This window comes from Trichechus manatus, unplaced genomic scaffold (genome assembly GCF_000243295.1).
Source record: "Trichechus manatus latirostris isolate Lorelei unplaced genomic scaffold, TriManLat1.0 scaffold00048, whole genome shotgun sequence".
NCBI lineage: Eukaryota > Metazoa > Chordata > Mammalia > Sirenia > Trichechidae > Trichechus > Trichechus manatus.
The window spans coordinates 2,786,793-2,799,783 of record NW_004443984.1 but is presented as its reverse complement, the minus strand read 5'-3'; the positions used below and the strand labels follow the sequence as shown (position 1 = coordinate 2,799,783).

The following is a 12,991-nucleotide window of genomic DNA, read 5'->3' as shown; positions in this document are numbered from 1 at the left end:
TTCCAAAGGGTTCCCTTGGGGACAACAAAAAGGGCTGTAGGTGAAGTGGGGATGAGGGATCCTAAACACTTGCCAGCTTGTTGTCAAGAATGAGCCTATGGGCCTGTCCTGGCCTCCCTGCCAAAAGAGGACTTAACTACATAGTCTGTGCACGGAACAGCTAAGTAGAATCCTCCTGAGGCCAGCTGGGCTCCAGTGCCCAAACGAGGGGGTCCTGGTGCTGCCCCCAGGAGGTCAGCTTGCCAGCTTTGGGGCAAAATCACCAGGTTCCAGAGTTCCCAGCTTCCAAGCCTAGAGCCACAGTTAGGCTGTGTGACCCACTGAGTTGCTTGGCCTCTGAATCTCCTCTGTGAAAGGACAGTGACTCCATCCCACTCCATAGTTGTTGGGAAGGCCAAGAAGAGAACTTGGTCAGCACCAGGAGGAATGTAGAGGAGCAACAGGACTGGGCAGGGGCTGGCGAACGTGCAGGGATTTGGGGGAGTTGAAGGGATGGCCAGAGGCAGGCCAGCCTGTGGGCAGTGGGCTTGGCGGGGTAGCAGGAGGAGTCCAGATAGGCCTGCCAAGAACTTCTCAACAGTGACAAACCACTTGCTAAGCCTTTTCAGGTACAGACACTCAGCCTTTCATCTGGAACTCAGTGACCTTGAGAGGTGGGCATTATCGCTGCCGTCGTACTGATGAGGAAACTCAAAGTGGCTGAGTGGAGCTCCTCTGACTTCAACCCCACAACATAGCCCGGCTGGGTTCTATCCAGTCTTCTGCTTGGGGCAGGAGTCAGGCAAATAGGACAGTGTCACAGTTGAAATGACCAAGGATATATGTCTATTACCTTTGTAGTTGCAACTAGTCATGTTAGCATGCAGATCATCAGCAAAGAACCAGGCACAATGTTCAAGTAGGTCATCTCATAAGTGGGCACTGCCCACAGGATTCCCTAGAAGCCCTGTTCATCCCCTAACCCAATCCATGTAAGACAAGCTTCTTTTAGCTGCTGGGGTCCCCCAGGGAGGGAGAAGTTTGCATGATTGGTTAGGGTGGCATTTTACAGGGGCAGGGCTTCAAACCTGTTCATTCAGATTCGAGCCCCTGCTGAGAATTTGTGTTTCTAACAAGTTCCCAGGCAATGCCAACACTGCTGGTTAGGGACCAATTCTGAGAACTACTAGTAGAGCAGTGGTTCTCAAAATTTTATTATACATAAGAATCACCCGGGGATCTTGTTAAACTGTGATTCTAATTCAGTATATCTGAGGTGGAAATGCAAATTCTCAGCAGGGGTTCAAACCGGAATGAACCGGTTCAAAGTCCTGTATAGGAGTGGAGTCGGGATTCAATCCCAGAAGGTAACTCTTTTTCCATGACCCAGGCCACCAGAAGGCCATAGGCAGGAAGGAACAAGCCAGGCAGGGTTCAGGCCAGCTGGTGATGCAAGGGGAATGTGGACACCATGGCCCAGTGAAATGCACGTGGTCCAGGAACCAGTCAGCCAAGGGAGGAGGAGCCAGAGTGGGCACCGCTCCTAGGCTCATGGCCCAGACTCGCTCAGAGGGGGTCCTGGTCTCCCTTTTCATTCTGTAGGCTGTGCCTTCTCTCAGAAGGGGCTGTGGCTGCTGGGCCCGGCAGGGGTTAGCAGTACACCTGGAGCAGGGGTGCCCCTGAGGAGTCTGTGTCCGTGCCCTGGAAGGACGAGTCGTGGCTGGCTGGGTACCCTGGGGGGAAAGGGAGAGGAGGAAACAGGCTCAGAGAGGGGAAAGAGCTCATCGAGGTCCATAGCCAGGGATAAGCCTGCTGAGGAGGAGAGCAGGATTTGAGCCTGGGTCAGTCTGATCCTGGCTGTGTGACCCACTCAGCTTCTTGATCTCTCTGAGCCCCAGCCTCCTCTATAAAAGGGTAATGACCCCACACCCAGGGGGTTATTGTGAAGGCCATGGCAGTGCAAACCACACAGGGTGCCTTTTGAGCACGAGACCCTTGGCTTTCCACCCCCAGCAATCTGGGCTTAGGGTTTGGGGTTGAATCTTTTCCAGTTTGCCAGTCCTGGGCACCTGGCCACTGCTAGCTTAGGGCCAGCCCTCTGAATCCTTTCCAACTGAACCGCTTTAAGCCAGCCTGCAGGATCGGAAGGGAATCTGTGGATGCTCAGCCCCCTTGTCCCTTTCTGTTCCCATCCTCACCCACCCCAGAAGGAAGCTGGGAGAGGGGCATGTGGGGGGCCCCGAGGGCAGTCCCTACTCCTCTCCATATTCCTCATTAGGCCAGGACCAGACCTGGGGCTCCATAAGGCCTCAGCTTCCTGGCGATGGCGTCGGCGGTTGTCTCCTGGGAGATCTGCACTGTCAGTTCTAGGGAGGGAACATGGGGGCAGAGGTCATTATCGTCTCCTTTCAACCCCACCCTCGCTCTGTTCCCAACCCAATGAGGGAGGGGCCACTCAACCTGGGCAGGGCTGGAGAGAGAATGTTTAAAACAGAGACACATAGATAATGTGTGTGCGTGCACGCTGCATGAAGTAGTGGCTATATGGGGGTTTTGGTTAGGCCAGGGCAGATCAGAGATCCAAATTCATACAGGTCCCTGGGCCTTGTTAACCAGGCTAGGCCTGGAAGCTACTTTGGCAGGTGGATAGAAGGATCCTATAGATGAGCTTGGTGGGGAGAGAGCCTTGTCCTTTCTGGGGACAACAGATCTCCCAGGTTCTGGATGCTCCTCTCAGTTTTTCCCAGAATGGCTGAGTTGTGAAGGGCCAGGGCAGGAGTGAGGGGTGGGATGCAGAGGAGTTGAGAGAAGAGGAAGAGGAGGAGGCAGAGCAGGGACTGGGAGGGGACTGGGATCACAGTGGCCAAAGACCCCAGTCCAACTCTCCCTTGGCCAGAACCTCCCGCTCTGCGCCCCTGGTCCCCACGTACCATCCTGGCTGATGCCTGAGCCCACCATGGTCTCATGGCCACTGTCAGGGGCAGCAGCAGCGGAGGTAGCAGCCCGGGTTGAGCGTCCCTCTGTGGGCTGTGAGCGAGCACGGCTCTTGCGTGTACTGATGCGAATGATGCCACGGACCAGGCGGCCCTCAGCATCCTGCTCGTCCAGGTGGTAGTCCTGTGTGATGCTGCTGATAAGGTCCGAAATCTTACTGGTCTTCTCCAGGAACACGGTGTCTGACGTGCATTTGGCCAGCTCATCAATCTGGTGTACGCTGAACAGCTCTGTCAGCTTCTTGAAAATGAGCACGTCGATCTCTCGGCTCGACATGGAGCCACTACACATATCTGGCAGGTCCAGGTCCGACTCGTGGAAGGAGTAGTACTCCTCCGAGCCCCGGGGACTGCTGGCAAGGGTGCTAGGTAGGCTGTGCCTTGTGGGTGGGGGCTGGGCCAGTGGCTCCTTGCAGCAGGAGTCCGCATCAGGGGCTGAGGAGGTGGTGTTACGGTAGGGATATACAGGGATGCCTTTGAGCTTGACATCAGGGTAGCTGAAGCTACTGCCCATGGTTGACTTGAGCCGCTGGCCATCCCGCCGGCTAGGGGGTGCACGGTCAGGACTGGGGGGCACCCCATTGTGCTCCTTGGCCCAGCTGGCGTCAGCAGCCCCCTCAGTAGAGTCCCTGGTGGACAAGCATGGGCTGCAGCCCTGCACACAGGCTCCGCAGCGCTGGAGGCAATCCCAGCAGCGGCGGAAGCAGAAGGCAGCCCGGCACCAGTCCCACACCCAGGGGCGCCAGAGCTGACAGCAGGCAGAGGGCTCAGCGGCTGCCTCAGCAGAGCCAGATATGAAGGTGAGACTCTCAGGCCCATAGCAGCCAGGGTCCCTGGGGTCTGGCCTGCGGGTGTGACGGCTTGGTGGGGGTTGAGGTGGCTCATCATACGCCTCCAGGCATTGCTCTGTTGGCAGCTCCCAGGGTCCCAAACGGGCTGGCCCAGATACTGGGCGAGGGTGTCTGGGGCGGGGCATTGCTCACTGCATGGTTTGCTGCAACCAGGCACCTGTAGGGGAGAGACCAGGAAGGGGTCAAGATCAGAGGTCAGGGGCAAGCTCCCAGGCTGACCTGAAAAGCTTCAGACTTCTGGTTTCTGAGAGGCCTGGGATAGAGATGGGTCCAATATAACCATAAACCCCAAACTATTGTGCTCCTCCCTCCCCAAAGTGAAAGTCTTCTCTGTGGTCTAACCCAGATTTCAAAATCTCCTGGGATCCTATTTTCTGGGGTATGGTCTTCCCCACTTCCTTCCCACTGTTGGTGAGCCCAGTGCAAAGCCTCTGAGGCAGCTCAACAAGTGCCATTCCATATGACTTGTTATGGACCCTGATCATTACTACCTTCCCTTCCTTCCCCTCCTCTTTCAAATCAGGCATGCAATGTAACAGGCCCCCTGTCAGTATTTCCGTCTGGCTCAGACTTGCCCTCCTATCAACATTTAACAACAAGCACTATTTTGCTTCCTTTGATAAGCTGAGTCACAAAATACATCTTCTTTCCTTTTTTGACATGGTTGCTAGGAAGCTCAGAGTTGAAACTTCTATCATTCCATAAACACTAAGCCTGGCACTGTTTTGGGTCTGAAGAATGAAAGATGAATGAACTACAGACCCAGCTCTTGATGATTCACACATGGCTTTGTAGGGAAAACTGATAAAATGGAAAATGTAGGCTATGTGAGACACTATGTGAGTAAATAAATCTACCTGAGGGAGTCAGGGAAGATTATGCAGCTATGTATTTGGGAGAGGGCTTGAATACATGTTTGTCAGGCAGTAACTATTCTTAGCCTGAATTTTCTGAGACATAAATCCCTTATCTTTTTATCCCTAATTTAATGGCACTGGGGTCCTGGGGCTGGTGATGTGTAAAGAACCTGGGACTGGGAGTCAGGATATCTGGGTTCTAATTCCAGCTATCTGCCACTTGTCTGTTAGTTTGTCGTACTGTGGTGGTTTGCATGTTGCTGAGATGCTGAAAGCTATGCCACCAGTATTTCATATACCAGCAGGGTTACCCAGGGTGGACAGTTTTTCAGTGGAGCTTCCAGACTCAGACAAATAGGAAGAAGGACCTGGTGATCTACTTCTAAAAAAACTGGCCAGTGAAAACCTTATGAATAGCAGTGGGACAGTCTGGTATAGTGCTGGAAGATGAGCCCCTCAGGATGGAAGGCACTCAAAATACAACTGAGGAAGAGCTGCCTCCTCAAAGCAGAGTCAAGCTTAATGACGTGGATGAAATCAAGCTTTCAGGACCCTCATTTGCTGATGTGGCACGGCGTACAATGAGAAGAAACAGCCTCAAATATCCATTAATAATTGGAACGTGCAATGTACGAAGCATGAATCTAGGAAAACTGGAAGTCGTCAAAAATGAAATGGGACACTTAAAGATCAATATCCTAGGCATTGGTGAGCTGAAATGGTCTGGCATTGGCCATTTTGAACAGGACAATCGTATGGTCTACTATGCCAGGAATGACAAATTGAAGAGGAATGGCATCGCATTCATCATCAAAAAGAAATTTCAAGATCTATCCGGAAGTACAATCCTGTCAGTGATAGGATAATATCCACATGCCTAAAAGAAAGACCAGTTAATATGACTATGATTCAAATTTACACATCAACCACTAATGCCAAAGATGAGGAAATTAAAGAATTTTACCAACTTCTGCAGTCTGAAATTGATCAAACATGCAATCAAGATGTATTGATAATTACTGGTGATTGGAGTACGAAAGTTGGAAACAAAGGATTGGTAGTTAGAAAACACGGTCTTGGTGACAGAAATGACACTGGGTATCACATGATAGAATTTTGCAAAACCAACAACTTGTTCATTGCAAATACCTTTTTTCATCAACATAAATGGCAACTATACACGTGGACCTCAACAAATGGAATTACACAGTAATCAAATTGACTACATCTGTGGGAAGAGACGATGGAGAAGCTCAATGTCATCAGTCAGAACAAGGCCAGGGGACAACTGCGGAACAGAGCATCAATTGCTCGTATGCAAGTTCAATTGAAGATGAAGAAAATTAAAACAAGTCCCTGAGAGCCAAAGAGTGACCTTGAGTATATCACACCTGAATTTAGAGACCATCTCAAGATAAGACTTGATGCACTAAATACTAATGACCAAAGACCAGATGAGTTGTGGAATGACATCAAGGACACCATACATGAAGAAAGCAAGAGGTCATTAAAAAGACAGGAAAGAAAGAAAAGTCCAAAATGGATGCCAGAAGAGACTCTGAAACTTGCTCTTCAACACAGAGTAGCTAAAGTGAAGGGAAGGAATGATCATGTAAAAGAGCTGAACAGAAGATTTCAAAGGGCAGCTCGAGAAGACAAAGCACTATAATGAAATGTGCAAAGACCTGGAGTTAGAAAACCATAAGGGAAGATCACGCTCGGCATTTCTCAGGCTGAAAGAACTAAAGAGAAAATTCAAGGCTCAAGTTACAATACTGAAGGACTCTATGGGCAAAATATTGAATGACGCAGGAAGCATCAAAAGAAGATGGAAGGAATACACAGAGTCACTGTACAAAAAAGAATTGGTCAATGTTCAACCATTTCAGGAGGTAGCAGATGATCAAGAACCGATGGTACTGAAGGAAGCGGTCCAAGCTGCACTGAAGACATTAGCAAAAAACAAGGCTCCAGGAATTGACGGAATACCAGTTCAGATGTTTCAACAAATGGATGCAACGCTGGGAGCGCTCACTTGTCTAAGCCAAGAAATTAGGAAGACAGCTACCTGGCCAACTGACTGGAAGAGATCCATATACATGCCCATTCCAAAGAAAGGTGATCCAACAGAATGCGGAAATTATCAAACAATATTAATATCACACACAAGTAAAATTTTGCTGAAGATCTTTCAAAAGCAGTTGTAGCAGTACATCAACAGGGAACTGCCAGAAATTCAAGCCTGATTCAGAAGAGGACTTGGAAAGAGGGATATCATTTGCTGGTGTCAGATGGATCTTGGCTAAAAGCAGAGGATACCAGAAAGATGTTTACCTGTGTTTTATTGACTATGCAAAGGCATTTAACTGTGTGGATCATAAAAAATTATGGATAACATTGCAAAGAATGGGAATTCCAGAACACATAATTGTGTTCATGCAGAACCTGTACATAGACCAAGAGGCAGTGGTTCAAACAGAACAATGGAATACTGAGTGGTTTAAGATCAGAAAAGGTGTGCGTCAGGTTGTATCCTTTCACCATACTTAACTCAATCTGTATGCTGAGCAATAATCTGAGAAGCTGGACTATATGAAGAACACGGCATCAGGATTGGTGGAAGACTCAACAACCTGCGATATGCAGGTGACATAACCTTCCTTGCTGAAAGTGAATAGGGCTTGAAGTGCTTTCTGATGAAGATCAAAGACCACAGCCTTCAGTATGGATTACAGCTCAACATAAAGAAAACTAAAATCCTCACAACTGGACCAATAAGCAGCATCATAATAAATGGAGAAAAGATTGAAGTAGTCAAGGATTTCATTTTATTTGATCCACAATCAACTTCATGGAAGCAGCAGTCAAGAAATCCAACAATGCATTGCATTGGGTAAATCTGCTGCAAAAGACCTCTTTAAAGTGTTAAAAGCAAAGCACTTTAAGGACTAAAGTGCACTTGACCCAAACCATGGTATTTTCGATCGCCTCATATGCATGTGAAAGCTGGATGGTGAGTGAGGAAGACCAAAGAAGAATTGATGCCTTTGAATTATGGTGTTGGTAAAGAATACTGAATATACCATGAACTGCCAGAAGAATGAATAAGTCTGTCTTGGAAGAAGTGCAGCTGGAATGCTCCTTAGAAGCAAGGATGGTGAGACTTCATTTCACGTTCTTTGAACAAGTTATCAGGAAGGATCAGTCCCTGGAGAAGGACATCATGCTTGGTAGAGTATAGGGTCAGTGAAAAAGAGGAAGATCTTCAACTAGATGGACTGACATAGTGGCTGCAACTATGGGCTCAAACACAGCAGTGATTGTGAGGATGGTGCAGGACCAGGCAGTGTTTTGTTCTGTTGTACGCAGGGTCGCTATGGGTCGGAACTGACTCAACGGCACATGACAACAACAGTTCCAGCTCTGGCACTAATAGGCTATGTGTCTTCAGCAAATCAATGCTACCTCTCTAAACCAGGTCACCACTCTCTCTCACCCAAATACTGTCTAAGCCCCATTCTGGCCACCTCCATTCCCTTCTACTTGCTGCAGCCAGTGAAAACTTAAAACATACACACAAATCTAGAGAAACCTGACAGACACCACTTTAATCAAAGTTAACATCACCAACAATGGGACAAACTGACATCATGAGCCTCCTGATACAATGCACTAAGAAAGAAACACTATGAAATACTCCTGCCAAAAATGTATTACCTGAATATAACCATAAGGAAACATCAGACAAGTTGAAGGACTTAACAATTAAATGAAATGTGTGATCCTGGATTGGATCCTGTACTGGGGGAGAAAATGGAAATGGAGTCATTTGTATAATTGATGAAATTTGAAAACAGAGACCATAATATACCAATGTTAACTTTCCTGAATTTGATTACTGTGTTTACATAAGATAATGTTCTTATTCTTAGGAAATATAGATTGAAGCATTTCGAGGTAAAAAGGTACGATCTCTGCATCCTAATCTCAAATGATTGAAAAATAATAAGGTATATGTACAGAGAAAAAGAGAAGATGGAGGGAATACTAACCATTGGTGAATTGGGATGATGAGGATACAGGAGTTCTTTAACTATACTTGCAATTTTTCAACCCACTCTGCAAGCCCCTATTCAGCACTCCTTCTCCAAGGACCTTCCAGATTCCCTAGTTAGATGGGAGCACCCCCCTTGCCTCCCACCCCAGCCTTCCGCTGGGCTGTTAGCTGGGTCAGCCTTATACCCATGGTTTGAGGATAAGGCTATATCTCCAAGGACCACGACCCCAAGGGGTGGGGACTATATCTAATTCCTTTCTGCCTCAATGCCTGGAACAGGTTGGGTACAGCAGGTGCTTTAAGGGACTGACACGGTCTGTGTGACTTAAGGGCTAGAATCAGGACAATTAGGGGGAAAGAAAAAGGACTTAGACTCTAGGTTGACCAGAATGGGAATCATCAGTACAGGGGGTAGGGGTAAGGGTGACAGCCCATCTCCAAAGGTATGCAAACTGAAACTGTAACACCAAAAACACCAAACCTGTTGCCGTCGAGTCAATTCTGTCTCATAGCGACCCCATAGGACAGAGTAGAACTGCCCCATAGGATTTCCAAGGAGCAGCTGGTGGATTTGAAGGGCCGACCTTTTGGTTAGCAGCCGAACTCTTAACCACTGCGCCACCAGGGCCCCTGAAATTGTAACAGATGACTTTAAAGGCCTTCACAACCCAGAGAGGCGGTGGTTAAAAACTTTTGCCTTGGTTTGAGCAATGTGGGGATGGGTGGGCATTCATTCATCTACTCAACTAACAAATATTTACTGAGGGTCTGCTATGTGTCAGAAACTGTTCTAAATTCTGTGGGTACAGTGGTAAAACAGAATTTCCTACTCCCAGGAACTTCCATTCTAGCGAAAGAGTTAATTATTGATTGTTTACATTGTTCTGAGTGATTTAGATATAGTAACAACCCTATTTGTAGATATTTATTATTATTATTGGAGCCCTGGTGGCACAGTGGCTAAGAGCTCAGCTGCTAACCAAAAGGTCGGCAGTTCAAACTCACTAGCTGCTCCTTGGAAACCCTATGGAGCAGTTCTACTGTGTCCTACAGGGTTGCTATAGTCAGAATCAACTTGATGGCAACGAGTTTGGTTTCTTTTTCTTTTTTTTTTTGTATTGGCACAGAAAGGCTAAATAACTTGCCCAAAGCCACACATCTATTTATACCCAAGCAGCCTGGCTCCAGACTTTTATCCACTCCTCCATTCCATCTCTCAAAGGAGGACAGACGATGAGGTGTTAGGGAGGCAGCCAGCTGCCAGCTTCATGGAAAGCCTGTGCCCAGCAGGGCCCACTTTTGGGCGCAGGTCTGGATGAGGAAGGTGGGGGCATCTATACTGTTTCCATCACATTGAGCTCTGGGGAACCAGGGGTTGGTAAGAGCATCAAAGGGTTACTAACGTTGGGCTGGGTCATCCGCTCCTCCCTCATTCCCAAGGCTGGAAGACTCACTATTATTTATCAAATTCATCTGATAAATAGTTGTTGAGCACCTACTACTATGTGCCCAATACTGTGCTAAATGTTAGGGAAACAGTAGCTAATGGGCCAGAAACAGGCTCCAGCCCAAGACGACTTTTGTCTTATTTAAGCCTCACAATTGCCCTGTTAAGTATTAGCATCCTCACTTTACAGATCAGGAATCTGAAGCTCAGAGAGACAAAGTGACTTGCCCAGAGACATCTAGCTGGAAAGGAGCAGGATTTGTCCTGCTCTGTACTGTACATCTGGAGTGGGGGGTGGCACGGGGGTGGGAGGATGGGGTCAAGGCCGGGGATAAGGACAGGGCCAAGCCTCAGTTTCCCCCTCTCCTCTAGGCCCTGAACCCTCCTGAAGTCAAACCCAGCCTACTGCTTCCAGGCTACATCTTCCCCTCCCTGCTGCTGTCCCAACCCTCAAAATCCTAGGTACACTGGTCACTTGGCTTAGTAAGGGGGGCGGGGTGTCCCTGCTAAGGGGCCTGGTGCAAGACTCTTAGCCTCAATTTCCTCATCTGTAAAAAGGAAAGTATCTTCATGGGCCACACTGCGTGCAGGGCCTTAGCTCGGTGCCCGGCACCGGAGAGGGGCTCAGTCACCGATCGCCCTAAGGCACTGTACAGATCTTCCCAGAAGTCAGCCGGTCCCGGGTCCGCCCTGCCCGGACTTCTCATTGATGCATGCTCCTCCACCCCCTCCCTCAGTACCTGTGAGCACGCACACACTCAGGGGTCTGTCTCCACACCGTCCTCTCTTCCCAGGGTCCCCAGCCCTGCTCACGAAACTGCTGTCGGGTATGGCACCGGGCATCCGTACACCCTCGGTCTCCTGCCCCCAAAAGCGCAGCCCGCGACTCTCCCATCCGCGGGCACCTAGTCCTGGCGACAAGGGAGAACAGACCCCAGTAATGCCTCAGGGCGAGCAAAGCCGCTGCACCAACACTGCCCTTGGAAGAGCACCACCCCTTCCAGCTGCAAGGGCCTCAGCGCGCGGGCGGACCCCGCTCTCTCTAGCCCGACACTGTTCTTCAGGGTGAGTACGGCCCCCTCCCTTATCTAGACACTGCCCCCTAGGCGGACACGCATCCCGCCCCAAGCCAGCGCCGCCCTCAGGCCGATCCCGGCCCCCTCACCCAGCTCTGCCCGTCCAGCCCGGGCGCCCGCTCAGGCCGCTGCCCGGCCCAGCTGGCGCACCCCGGAAGTGGGAGGGTGGCCCGCGAGGAACGGGGCTGTGGACTCTCCCCGGCCCGAGCGCAACCTCGGGGGTCTCCCCACACCGGCCCAGCCCTGGTACGCGCCCCCTCGGCCCCGCGCAGGGCTTACCTATCCCGCCAGGTGAGCCGCCTCCGGCTCGGGCCCCCTCCCCCCGCCCCCCTCGCCGCTCACCTGGGTCCCAGGTGAGCGTCTCGCGGGAGCGCTGCACGGGCCGCCGCTGGGGACACACTTCCTGCCTCCGCGAAGTGCCGCCTCGGCCGCCGCGCACCTGGGCCGAGGCCCCGCCCCCGGGCTTGAGAGCTGGGCCTGTCGACTGAGAGCCCAACCCGGCCCACTCCGGGGAAGGCCTTGCGCAGCTGGGCGGTCAGAAGCTGAGCCTCAGTCTCCTCTTCTGTTTAATGGGCAGGTGGTCCTAGCAGTCTCTGAGCGCCTAGGGAGCGCTTGCCAGGCCTTAAAGGCCCAGGCTCAAAGGGCATGTCTCCTGGGAAGCTTTCCCTGACCGAGTCTGGTTTTCTGTTATACAGAACCATTCTCTGTACTTCTTTGTCAGAGTACTCACCACACCGTTGTTTTTTTGTCGTCTGTCTCCTCCTTTAGCCTCTGACCTTGGAGACAGAATCTGGTCTTGTTCCGCTATGTTCCCGGTGCCGAGCACAGGGCCTGGCACAGAGGTTCTCAGCAAACATTCTCGACTGAATGAATGACTGGGCTGGGCTCTGGTTTCTTCCTTCGCCCTGAGGCCAAACTGGGGGCCTGGGTCCTCTACTTGTTGGTCAGTTCCCCTTCTCTGTTCGGAAAATCTGCAGATGTTGAATACACATTCCGCCGCTCTGGGCTTGAGCAGGGTGGAGGAGGGGCGGGGCTTGCAGCCCTGAGAGACACATCGCAGACAGATCCACCAAGGCAGCCAAAACGCTGTGGTCACCATCCGCAACCCACGCGGGTCTCTGCAAGAGGCAACACCGTCGGGTGGCTAGAAGTCGGGGCTCAGACTATCCTGAGTTCCTGCTCCCCTATTTAACGACAACAATTAAGGAAAAAAACAAAAAACATTGCCGTCGAGTAGTTTCCTACTCATAGCAACCCTGAAGGACAAAGCAAAACTGCCCCAAAGAGTTTCCAAGAAGCGCCTGGGGGTTTACGAACTGCGATAGTTTGGTTAGCAGCGGTAGCATTTAACCACTACACCACCAGGGTTTCCTACAAAAACATCAGTGCCAATAAAAAACGACTTTTAGGGAGCACCTCTGGGATCCATGCTAAACTGTATCTGTGTGGTATTATTTAATCTTCCTGCTAATCTGAGAGGTAGGTCAGGTATTGTCATTCCCATTTTACAGATGAGGAAACCGAGGCTTAGGGAGGGGAAATTATTTGCTCAGGCAGTTGGCACGAACTTGGCTTCCTTATCTGTGGAGATAATACTGCCTCTCTCCAGCTGAGAGGATTAAACAGATAATGGATGTAAAGGGAGATAAAGGATGTAGAAAAAGTAACTGAGGTAAAGATTGGTTAACCAGTTGCCCCTTGAGTGAATTCCAAACTCATGATGGGCACCAT

General features: G+C 50.2%; 1 protein-coding gene across 1 annotated transcript; it reads right to left on the bottom strand.

Moving 5' to 3' along the window:
- Positions 1-1,314: 1,314 nt before the first annotated feature.
- KDF1 (keratinocyte differentiation factor 1) lies at positions 1,315-11,604 on the bottom strand. Its single transcript, XM_004377068.1, has 4 exons — positions 11,540-11,604; positions 2,910-3,980; positions 2,271-2,345; positions 1,315-1,712 (listed from the first exon to the last, which is right to left on the bottom strand). The coding sequence occupies exons 2-4, from the start codon at positions 3,946-3,948 to the stop codon at positions 1,630-1,632; spliced, it is 1,197 nt and encodes a 398-aa protein (XP_004377125.1). The 5' UTR covers positions 3,949-3,980; positions 11,540-11,604; the 3' UTR covers positions 1,315-1,629.
- Positions 11,605-12,991: the final 1,387 nt, after the last annotated feature.

Coding starts and splice junctions, on each gene's coding strand:
- KDF1 (XM_004377068.1), bottom strand. CDS start 3,948: ATGCCCCGCCCCAGACACCCTCGCCCAGTATCTGGGCCAGCCCGTTTG. Junction 2,346..2,909: donor CTCAGGCATCAGCCAGGATG/GTACGTGGGGAC, acceptor TTCCCTCCCTAG/AACTGACAGTGCAGATCTCC. Junction 1,713..2,270: donor GAGGCCTTATGGAGCCCCAG/GTCTGGTCCTGG, acceptor CTTTCCCCCCAG/GGTACCCAGCCAGCCACGAC.